The sequence below is a fragment of the Lepidochelys olivacea genome (assembly GCF_965140295.1).
Source record: "Lepidochelys olivacea isolate rLepOli2 genome assembly, chromosome: 2".
Lineage (NCBI taxonomy): Eukaryota > Metazoa > Chordata > Testudines > Cheloniidae > Lepidochelys > Lepidochelys olivacea.
Window position 1 is genome coordinate 223,225,661 of NC_140412.1, and position 12,338 is coordinate 223,237,998.

Sequence of the window (12,338 nt, forward strand, 5' to 3'; positions counted from 1 at the left end):
CATCTGCCCTCATCGTAATACAACTTGTCGTTCAAGAATTGGCCTTATTAGCCACCTGACGACCCATAACTTCCATGGAAGATGATCATACTTGGTAATGAGTGATAGCCCATCATCATCATCATCACTCCTCCTGGGGGAATTCTCCACCAAAAAATTAAAAATTCTGCAACAAAAAATTAACAATGCTGTGCACAATAGTTTAAATTTTTTCAGAATTCTGAATATTTTATTTGTCAAAATAACACAATATAATCACACCAGTTTCAATTATTTTTGGTCATTTATTTCAGAATACCTGTAACAATACAGACAACAAAAAAGATTCAGGAAATGTTTTTTGACAAATAGATTAATTACTCGGCATATTAATACAGAATTCTGAGTAATAATTCATTTAAACTATAATACAAAAGCGTATTTCCCACACCCCTCAGAAGCAGTGCAAAGGCTTGGGGGGAGTTAGGGGTAACGAAGGAGCTGAGGAAGGGGGAAATAAATTGCTGGGAAGGAGCCTGGTGTGAACTTGGAAGGTTGTTGGGTATGGACAGGAAAAGTACAGAACAGGTTTTTTTGGGGCAGGCATCGAGGGATTGTTAGGGAGCTTCCCCTATGAAGACTCTGACTGACCCTTAGCCTCTCCCATTCAGTCAGGCACATCTGCTCCTGTCATCATGTGTCCTTGCACTGCCCCTGTCCATGTGTCCCTCCACCCCACTCAGACACCCACTCTCCCCATCCGGCCCTGCACTGCCTCCCCCTGTCCCTATGTGACTCTGTACCCCTCCCTGTGTGTCTCTGCTCCCACCCAGCCACTCCCCTGTCCCTGTGTCCCTGAAACCCTCCCCGTCGCATGTGTGTCTGTGCCCTCATTCAGCCACCCTCTGTCGCTCTGCTCTCCCTCCCTGGTTACCATGTGGCCCTGCACTTCCCTCCCCTCTGTGGGCCTGTGCCTCCACTCCCCCATTCAGCACCTGCCCCAGTCTGTCCTCCCCCACTACCCCTTATGAGCTCCTGCCTGACCCCCCCTCTCCCCAGCATCCCACGCCATCTGTCTCCCGACCTGGCCTGACAGGCGCTGCGAAGAAGGCAGGCTCCTTGTCTTCCCTAGCTGGCCAGGAGCTGCTGCTGTGTTCTATTGCCACAGCGCCCTCTGGTGGGCAAAAGGCAGAACTCAGAAGTTATTTTCTGCTGGGAAATGTTGCTGTTCTTGCGCCACAGCGCCCTCTGGTAGGCAAGAGGCGGAACTGCAGCAACATTTCAGCAGAAGCGTCTTTCTGTGCAAAAAATTAAAAATATGCATGGCTCATTAATTACGTGCACGCAGTAGTGCAGAATTCTCCCAGGAGTAGTTTCATACTAATGACTTTAATGGATTGATGTACAGAACACTATCACATGCCCCATGTGTATCTGATGGCTTAATCCTGCAAAACACTAATGTGCACAGTGCTTCATACCATGAGCAGTCCCTCCCAGGTTTCAGACACAGATACTGATTGCTATGGGGCTAATTAGAGTAGTAAGCACTACATTTAATAATGCACAAAATAGGGTCATAAAGTTATAGAAAAATTGCATATGTTTTATTATTTGAGAAATCGTATGTGATCATATAATTAAAAACAAATACAATACATAAAACATGAAAGAGCTGAGACCACATGTGTAACCTGAACTTTGGCAAAACTTGACTTGTAAACCATTAACTAAGCAAGCTTAACATTTTCTTAAATTTTTCTGCTGTTTTTTATTTAAGTTAAAAATCAGCCATGTTATTAAAATTTGAAAATATTTTACACCAACAGTCTATTTGATGTATGTAATTAACTATAGTCATGGTTGCATATTGGGTGTGGGTATGCCCAGTATCAGTGCGCTTCTTTGGAAAATGTATCCCTTTCTGGCTAACGGCTAACTTCATAATAAAAAAATGGAAAGGAGCATTTCTCTTAAGCTTTATCATGGGTTGTATAAGTCAAGCAATTTGAAGAAGTTTTATTACAGGAATCTTTCAACGAGAGGTCAGTTTTTAGGGGGATTAAGATTTTTCTTTTCAGGAAGAAGAAATCAACTGGTTATGTCTAGATATAACTGTCAACACATGTAATTTCAGATAGCTCTAACTCATGAAGGTAGGAACAGGCCAAATACATGGAATGTACAGTCAAGAGGAAATGGATGGAATCTAACATACCAATATTGACAAAGATCCAAGTCTTCCAGATTGGATATCAAAATTTTCTGAATATTTATGCACACACTAGACTGCGCTGAGGTTGTTCATAAGTAAAGCAAGGCAGTGAAAGATGGTTTAGTCCTCCACAGCCTGCAAAACTGTGATTCATATCAGACAATTACAGCACAAATTATAGTTATCTACTGTATTTTACCTTGTAAGACCCAGTATACATCACTACTCTTTGCTAATTTTTCCAAAAGAGGTGCTATTGAAGTGATATTGATTTTATATTGCATGAGGGCTTCGTTGCTGCCATTGTGAATCTTGATAGACCACTAGAAGATCAAATAAAAAAAAAATTCAGTTTCTGTATCTCTAAAGTATATACAATCATAAAACTTTACTGATTCCACTCCATCATTCGCAGCTATTTTCAATACTATTATAGAACCTGTTTATTTCTTAAATATTTTAATAAGCTATGAAGATTTGTGGTGGTATCTATTTAAGTACTACAGTGAAGGGGAACATTTATGTATCCAAGTGCCTCCCAAATATTTAAATAAAAAATTTACAATAACAATCTTTCTCTGTCTTCCTTCCCAGCCTGTAATAGAAATAGTTGAGGAAATTCTTTAAATTATTGTTCTGTGTGTGTCTGTGTTGACATTACAGAGGGAACACAGAGCCAAAAAGATGAGTTTTGTATGAGCCTGAACGTGGTGAGACCTGTAGCCATTGTAATGTTTTGTGGGAGTGAATTACATGATCTAGGTCCATTTCCTATGAAAGGTCTTTTCTTCCACACACTCAAGCCTGTTCCAGCTGGTCAACAGTTTCATTACTTCAGTGGAAAGTAGCTATTGTGAGAGGTCATAATCTTGGAGGGAGAAACAAATTTATTCTGAAACTATGCCCAATCAGATAGAGAATGCTGAATATCAAAACAGATACTTTTGCTAAGCCCAAGAAGGGGCACAATATTCTGGCCAGTCAAAGTCAGAAATGAAAGTTTCTGCTACCATCAGTACTTCAGCATCAAATAGTGCTGAGGAGTCCCATGGACCCAAAGGCTTCAGAACTACTTAATCTGAGGGCAGACATGCTTGGTAGTGGTGTGGGGCATAGGCAGCAGAAATAGGAAAGTGCTTCAGAAACCTGAGTATTACTTCAGTCTTGCACGAGTTCAACTTTGGCCAACTGGAAGATGGTGCTGTTTAGTATGAGATAAAGGACACAGAGAACTGAGTGTCATCTGTGTATAGCTGGCTCATTTTTCTCTTTGATATCCACAAAGAGAAAGGTGATGCCCTTGATTAGAGTTAGGTAGAAGGGGTCATTTTGGTACTGGACTATCTATAAGCAGTAGTTAGGGAACAATAGTTGCGCTTCACTGGTTCTTCTAGTTCTTGACTGGGTAGAGTTTTCTGTAAATATATTTTGGAATTTGATTTTCAGTAGACCATGATGGTGGTTTTTTCATCTTATATCAGAGAGTTTTCATTTCTATGTGGGGTAGGACATGGTGCAATCAGGATTGGGGGGTTATTCTTGAGTTTCTTATGTTAATGTCCAGCCTTAGGCCATGTCTACAATACAGGTGCTATAAAGGCTCACCTACAGCACTGTAGCTATGCTGTTGTAGTACTGCAGCATAACAGTTTCCAAAAATGATGGAAGGGGTTTTTTCGTCGCTGTAGGTAATCCATCTCCGCGAGCGGCAGTAGCTAGGTCAATGGAAGCTTTCTTCCCTCGTTGCTTCTACACCAGGGGTTAGGTCAGCACAGCCATGGCTGAGCAACATAGCTTTGTCAATCTAAATTTTAAGTGTAGATCAGGCCTTACTATTTTGTCTGGGGTACTGGTGGATGTGTGTCTGTGTGTGAAAGAGAGACTTCTAAGAAAACTTATGAGAAACAAAAAGCACAGAGTTCAGATAGGAGTTTTAGGCGATCATCTGTAGGGAAGTCTCCCAAGATGGTGTGATACTGGCAGACCAGGTACTAGCTCATGCCAAGACCCCCAAGCCTCACTGAACACTGACAAATGCACAGCTGGAAACCAGTCTGGCCCATCTGTGTGTTAGTATTATTAAAATAGGTAGATTTATAAAAATGTGTTTAGACTGTATAAAATTCTTGTAAGTTGTTGCATGCATTAATCTCACACATAATATCAGTGTCCCATGTTATAAGGTAATATTTAGGTGTTTGCTCTGAAACTATAAAGCCCCACAGTCAGGAGAGATGCATTAACAAGTGTGAAATACTAGTTTACCACAAGAGGCGTCATCTCCTACCCAATGAAACAAGGCCCATAGACATCAGACAAGCTATTGTGAAACATAAGGGGACAAAAAACTTTGTTGATTACTCCCCCCAAACCCATGAAGAGAGGAGAGTGCACAAACACTCATCCCATCAGCTTGAGTTTTGGGGGGAAGGGGATAAAAATCCCTGTCAAGAAGAAATTGTTATCCCTATGCTGTTTGAACTCTGAAGGGCAAAGACTACTAAGCATAAGCAAGGGACCCCAAGCTGTTTAGCTTGGGTTAGCCCCAAAGGATATATAGACCTTGCATATTGCAACAGTTTCCATCATCTTTTGAAACTGAAGACTATAATTCATTTGTGTGTGCATGTTTACCTGCTTTAATTTTTGTAAATAACTCATTTATTTTCCTTATTTAATAATAGTTAATAAATCATTTATTTTTCCTTAGTTAATAAATCTTCAGTTAGTTTATTATAGCATTGGCTACAAGCATTGTTTTTGGTTTGAGCCTTGAGATGCAACTGACTTAAGGAAAGTGACCAGTCATTTGAGCCTGGGAGTAGCCTGAATATCATTTTGATTTTTGGTGTAAGGCACCATCTATCCCAAAGGCAGGCTTGCCTGGAGTGCTAATATAGACTGGAGTACCCAAGGGGACTGTCTGTGACTCTACATCAAGTCTGTTATAGTGCTTGAGAAGTTCATGCTTGATACTTACTTAGTTGGTGAAATTTAAGCGCAGAACTCACAATCAGTTTGGGGTTTGTGTCCTGGTTTCTAACAGTCGGCCTTGATGCTGGTATTCACATTTGTGAGCGATTCCAGACAGCTGACATACGGCTCTTGTGAACTTTTTGACTACATCAGACTACATGAATACATCACCTCTTCTTGGAAACTTTTGGTGTCCAGAGGTTTATAGATTAGCAGGACTCCTAGACAAGTATTGTCTCCAAATTCACAGATCAAATAGCAGCACTCAAAAGATTTTGTTTCCAGTGTGCTACTCCTGAATTTGAGCCAGAGTGGACTGATTTGAACCAAAGTGATTTAAACTGACAAATGTAATCATGATTTCAGTCAGCAAACAGGAAACCGTGATTGAAACTGATTATTTAAATCACGTTTTGCATTTGTACTTTTTAGTTATTTTCCTAAAGAAAGGCTAATTCTTCTTAGTTGGTAATTATTAAAATATGTTGAATTGCAACTAAGTATAGCTTTTACATTAAATTGGGGTATTTTTGCTACCCAGGATGATGTCATTAAAGGTGGGAGATAGTAGGAAGACTAGTCCATGTCCTGAAGTGATGCTGATACCTGGCATTGGGGGAAGGACCCTACTCCTCTTCCTACTGGAAGTGGGGAGAGAATGAGGACTAGTCTACACTACCACATAAAACAATGTAACTTACATTGCTCAAGGGTGTCAAAAAAACACCACCCCCCCCAGTGACGTAAGTTACAGTGACCTAAGCGCTGTCCACACCCGCACTATGTAGGTGGCAGACACTCTCCCATCGGCATAGCGCGTCTTCACCAGGTGCACTACAGTGGCGCAGCTGCATCGGTGCTGCTGTGATAATGTAGCACTCTAGTGTAGACTTGCCCTGAGGTTCAGATTCCTGAATCAGGATGTCAAAGCTCACAGTCTCAGGAAGCACAGATACTTAGGTGATTCCTGGTAACAGCAGAAGGGGGTATTCTACAAGTCGACAGAGTACAGAAGACTTTAAATTAAGTAAGAAGAATGGATTCCTGGAAGGAAAACCTTGCAGACAGGACCATCATCAAGGTCAATACTTTTTTGAAAACAATATTCATTAAAAAGTTTATATTCAGTTGGCCAAATTATTCATACAAATATTTAAAACTTTTATGAAGTACTTGGTCTACCTTCTCAGAGGATTTGTTCTACATTTCATCCATTCATCAAGCCAAAACACAATCTTTAACAATGAAACAGTGAGAAAATATTACTGTACATCACACAAGTCTATATACAAATATTACTCTGATATATTAAAAAGTATTTGTTATAACAAGAACAAGACATTTGGAATAGAAGATTGACAATCAGTGTATGTTTTCCCTTTTGAAATTAAAGTAACTATTTCCTCTTGTAACTTTTCTAGAAACACATGTCTTCTCCTGTCATAATTTCCATACATTCACACCAGAATGCCTACTGGATGAAAAGCTTACCGTAGCAGCTCCTGCTACAATTACATGAGGTTTTGCAATAGAACCCTAAAACACAAAGTAAAAGAGAGATTAGTCTTCTAAATATCTTCACAAATCACTAAAGCTATTATTCAATTTATTGCACAAGTTATTTAACATCTGTGCCTTGATTTTATCACACCTCCGCTGTCTTGTGAGGCTAAGAATTTGTAAAGCAGTGAGATCCTCAGATGTAAAGTTCTATGTAAGTGCAAAGTATCGTTATGTTTCCATATGTTCAAAATCATTTATCGAGCTAGGCAGTATTTAAGTTTGCTCTTTAAAAGCTATCTAGGCATCTACTCATAAGATGTTATGCATTGCTAAATCACACAAACAAGCATTATAGCAGCTGAAATAAATATTCTAAACATTTGTGATCTGGCATGTTCATTGTTATGAAGTGGCCAATGACTGAAGGTATTTGTCTAAATAATTAAGTGACAATTATATTATTATTATTATTTGTAGTATTGTTGTGCCTAAGAGTCCTATACACAGACAGGACCTCACTATGCTACGTGCTGTACTAACACAGAACAAAGAATCCCTGTCCCCAAAGAGTTTACAAGCTAAATATAACACAAGAGACAGATAGAGGCAGACGGGGGGGTTACAAGAAAACAATGAAACAATATTAGTCAGCATGATGGGTAGTGGTCTCTGCACACTAGCAACCTAATTGCTGTCAAGCATTTTGTAGCCATCATGGAAAAGGACAATTTTAAAAAGGGTTTTGAAGGAGGATAGAGAGGTAGCTTCACAGATGTTTACAGGGAGCTCACCGAAACCTGAGGGGCAGCATAGGAAAAAGCACAGAGATGTTTGTTTGAAAATTTAAGAAGTGGTGAGTGCTTTAGTGGCATAATGAGCTATTATAGAATCATCAAAGGAAGAAACCCAGAAATGGCAACTATTCTTTAGTAAGAGTCAATTTGTGAACAACTTTACTAATTATCAAGAGAGATACATGTTCAAATCGTTATATTTGTTAAGTATAGTAATTTGAAAGAACACCTAACATGCTGGATAGCAAGAAAACAAGAATATTAGATAGTACGTATAACTAGTGCATAATTTTAAGATCCAGTGCACCCCGCACAAGTTTGCAAGAGTTCACCAGATACTACAGAGCTGTGGGATTCTTTGTAGACTTTCATTTGACCTCTAAACTTCTGAGTCCACATTGTGAATTTCTGCAGTTTGTGTTAGCTTGTTCTGTGTGAATGTATACTGTTGATATAATAGATTAACACTATATCTTTTTAGAGCTCTTATTGTATAACTTGATTTCAATTTTTTAAATTATTATTCTCCTTTATCTACATCCAGAACTTGTACACAATACGGGTTAAGCACATGGAACAATAGGAGATTAGGTCCCTCAATCTGTTGGTATTTTCTAAAGTCAGTATATTTTTAGAACACACCTCAGCCCAAGATTTGATACATTGCTTCATAGAGCCATTAACTTCTGGATACCATAGGAAATCCTGTAAAAAGAATGTATTAATATCTGTGAGTAAATTTAAGCGTAGTTCATCATTCAGAAAATGCACGTCTATATCAACTGCAAGCAATGCATTTCATACACAGAAAATTACACTGGTCCAAATTTTTCTTCATTTCTTTACTACATTCATGGACCAATCATAGATGAAAGATCTGATGTCTTAATTGGCCAGGAACAAAGGGTAAAATAAATGGGAGTTTTGTCATTTACTTCAATGGAGCCAAGGTTTCACATAGAATCTAAACCTTTAAACGAGTTGGAAGCGAAGAGTCTCAGTTTTCCAATGATATCAAGGTCAGAAACAAATGTTTTAAGGTTTACAAAGGATCACATCAGTGTATTCTAGTTAACTTTTTGCTTCATTCCCCACAACTTTTCGCAACAGCTATCTTGCAAATCTCTGCACTTGAAAACCAATTTTCTGAAAGCTTAATATTCCAGGTTTCAAACTATGTTGAGTCCTAACATTTAACACTAGCATTTCACGTTACTGACTTCTAAAAATAGAGCAGAGAGAAACAAAAAGGGCCAATGACTTGCACTTTATTAAAATCATTCCCCCTCAATAAAAATAAAATCTCTAAATTAATTCCAAAAGATTTATGTAAAACTTTATATGTGCCTCAGCTAATGTTATTCCCTCTCCTAAATAAATCTGAGAGGCCATTTAAGGCCCAGCCTGCTTCTTAACATCATAAGTAGTTTCTGCTTCCACAATCAAGAGGTACTACAGTCTCCTAAAAAAGTACAGTGGAGAGTGTCAGATCAAAGGGAAAATACAAAACAAAGAACTACAACAAAACTTTATAATGAAGACAGAAAGACTGTCCTAGCACAAAGTTACACTTCTCCTCTCCTGAATACAACACTGACCATCCTTTTTAAATCATAGCTCCCTCCAAAGACCTAAGTAATCCACTCAACATGCACTCTCTCGATGAATTATATGGAAAGGAGTGGGAAGAAAGTAATGCTACTGAGATCTTTGCAGGAAGACCCCACTCCCACACCACTGGGGAAGGAGAACAGAGTTCTCCTTAAAACCTACCTGTGTGTGTGTGTGAGTGAGTGAGTGAGTGAGTGAGTGAGTGAGTGTGTTGAAAAACCTTGTACACTGGTGATGCATCTGGCTCACTCTGTTACTGCAATCAAAGTGGACCCAGGGCAGAGAATTGGTTGGGGTGACAAAGAAAGCTCATCTGAATTTACCACATTCCTTGCTCCAAATATCACAAACCACTTTCACTGGAAGGGCCAATTATCAGATCTGATGAGAGGACTAATATTGTATGTCACTACTATCAAGTTCAAAGCTCCTGTAAGATAATGGAACTGATTTAAAAAAACACCACAACCCAAACACACCTCTAAGGACCTTACTCAGATTTCACTAAATTTTAAGGTACAAATCTTCAGGGTGGGTGGGAATCAGACCAAAAATGGTGCTGACCACCTGCAATCCTGGTTGACTTCTGTTTAATTTGTGACGGATCAGTATCTCTGAAAAGAGGTCCTTAATTGTTTTCACCTGAAGTACAGGGGGAGCATATAAAATTATACATTGATTATTATAGCTTGGAGCTTATTATCATAAAAAACTTACCACTTTAATTGATGCAGATTTGTCTTCAAAAAGAATGTTTCCATGCTGCCAAAATAAAAAACAAGTTAAACTTGTTCTACTGGAAGGTAGTGTATGTTCAAATACTGATCCCTCTCATTTCTAGAACTTTACAAATTGTGGATATCCGTGGACCATTTTTGTGGATCGGGTGCAGATACAAATTTTGTATCCATACAGGGCTCTACTCATCTAAGGCCTCATCTACACCAAAAAGTGTTTGCTAGTACAGCGCCTAGAGGAGACAGTTTATATGAGAAAAATAGTTCTTTTGTCTGCACAGCTTATATCACTTCCTGGAGGAAATAAGATATACTAGCAAAAGTTGTTTGTGGGTTTTTTTGTTGCTGGTGTAACTGATTTTTTTCATGCTCTTAACTGATATAGCTATGCTGGCAAAACTTTGAAGTGTAGCTCAGGCATATGGTGCTATGTCCCCAGAGCAGCTCCTGGGAACACCACAGCTTTCTATTACCAAATGATTCAAAAAGTCTGAAATCTTTCCTTTCTAGACATCACTATTTTTCTTAATACTCCTCTCAAAGGACCGAAATAGAAACAAAACATTTTCCTCTCACACTTCCCTGGTCTATACCACTAGTATGCCTACTTTCCTGCTCCTCCTGTACTCTAACAGCTGAACCAATTTTGCTCGAAGTTTCCAGAAAAAAATCAAATCACCACAGGCAGAAATCAAGCCTGGAATATGCAATTCATAACTTATTGACTGAAAACAGGAGATTAGGATGGAATAAGTCAGGCATCCTTAATTACAGTAGACACAGATACTCCTTTAACATTAAACTGAATTGTATTATTTCAGTTTCAATCCCTGAAACAAAAAGGACAAGTGCACTTTCCCTCCACAAACTGAGCTGAAGTACCGTAGACAAATATATCCATTCTTTCTCCATAAGCCAGTGAGTCCCCCTGCTCAGCCATCCTGAAACTTCCTCAGGATGCATTTAATAGATATCCTCCAATATCTATTAAATGCACTGTTACTCCATCAGTTTCAAAAGCATTTGACACAAAGGTCTTCCAGCTCAGAACCAACCAAACTACTCCTCCCCACCAAATTCTCATAATTGCCAAACTACTCCCCACCTCTGGCAAGCAATCCAACACCAACCCCCAGCCTAGGAAAACTCCTGTTATCCAATCAGCCAAACATCTGGCTTTGACAAGTGAAATTTAATTACTTGCTGCCTGCCAGATAGATTGCTATTGTGCATTTAAATACCCCGATTGTATTAAATAATTGAAAAGTGTGATAAATGAAAGGCAGTGGTAGCTCCCTTTTATGGATACCCAGCCAGCCAGCAGCTATAAAATCCCTTAGTAGCTGTTCTCTAATTGCTCTACCTGTAAAGGGTTAAAAAGTCTCACTGCTATGCATAGGTGAAAGGAAGTGAGTGGACACCTGGCCAAAAGACCCAATAGGAAGGCTAGAACTTTCTAAAATTGAAAAATGACTCCCCTTTTGTTGGTCTGTGGTTGTTCTCTGGGGAGAGGCAGACAGGGTGCAGTTATGCTGTAAGAAGCGTGGTGCCAGATATGAAAAATCCTCAGTATCATATCTGGAAACTACTTTGAACCCCAGATATGTAAGTAGATCAGAAAATGTCTAGGAAGATGCAGTTAGGTTTATCTCTTTTTATTTATTTCTGGCTTGTGGACTACTCTGTGCTAACCCTAAGTGTTTTTGTTTTGCTTGTAACCTTTAAGCTGGACCTCAAGAAAGCTATTCTTGATGCTTAATCCTTGTAGTAGGCTGATTTTATTTTTTTTAAATCTAGCAATAGCCTGATTTCCCAGATGTGTTTTTTCTTTTCTTTTTTTAATAAATAAAGTTCACCTTTTTTTAAGAACAGAATTGGATTCTTGTGTCTTAAGAGGTTTGTGCATGTTGTTTAATTAGCTGGTGGCAACAGCTGATTTCCTCTCCCCCCCCCCCCCCGCGGGTGGGGGGAAAGGGCCTGAGGGTACCCCACAGGAAAGAATTCCCAAGTGTGCGTTCCTGGGTTCTCAAAGGGGTTCTGCACTTGGGTGATGGCAGCATCTACCACTCCAAGGTCAGATAAAAGCTGTAACCTTGGAAGTTTAATTCAAGTCTGGAGTGGCCAGTATTAATTTTTAGAGTCCTTGTGGGTCCCCACTTTCTGCACTTGAACTGCTAGAGTGGGGAATCAGCCTATACAACCAGTCTGACCTGAAGCTGAATACAAACCCTGAACAGCAGAAGAAGTTAATGATTTGGCTGCCTGATAAGCTATATTGCTATAGTCTATCTCTGGCTCCACTTAGAAAGCTGTGCTTCACACTTATCTTCAGAAAATGAACACAGAACTGTTTTTCAGTGGCATTTACAAGAAAGGGAAGGCAGAAAGCTATTTTTAATTTCAGCTCCAATCAGACTTGCATATCAGTCAATGCATCTAGGATTTCAGTGTCAATTAAATCAGCAATTAATCTTTCAAGAAGTGACTTACAACAAGACTTGAATTAATTAATACTGGCTAAAA

At 39.2% G+C, this 12,338-nt stretch overlaps 1 protein-coding gene across 1 annotated transcript in view; it reads right to left on the reverse strand.

The window, feature by feature from the left end:
- CASD1 (CAS1 domain containing 1) overlaps nt 1-12,338 on the reverse strand; it is a 60,696-nt gene that overhangs the window by 27,497 nt on the left and 20,861 nt on the right. The window contains exons 4-7 of the mRNA XM_084621073.1: nt 9,796-9,840; nt 8,110-8,172; nt 6,662-6,706; nt 2,394-2,517 (exon numbers count right to left, since the gene is read on the reverse strand). Of these exons, the coding sequence (XP_084477199.1) occupies nt 2,394-2,517; nt 6,662-6,706; nt 8,110-8,172; nt 9,796-9,840 (277 nt within the window). The remainder of the gene's footprint in view (nt 1-2,393; nt 2,518-6,661; nt 6,707-8,109; nt 8,173-9,795; nt 9,841-12,338) is intronic.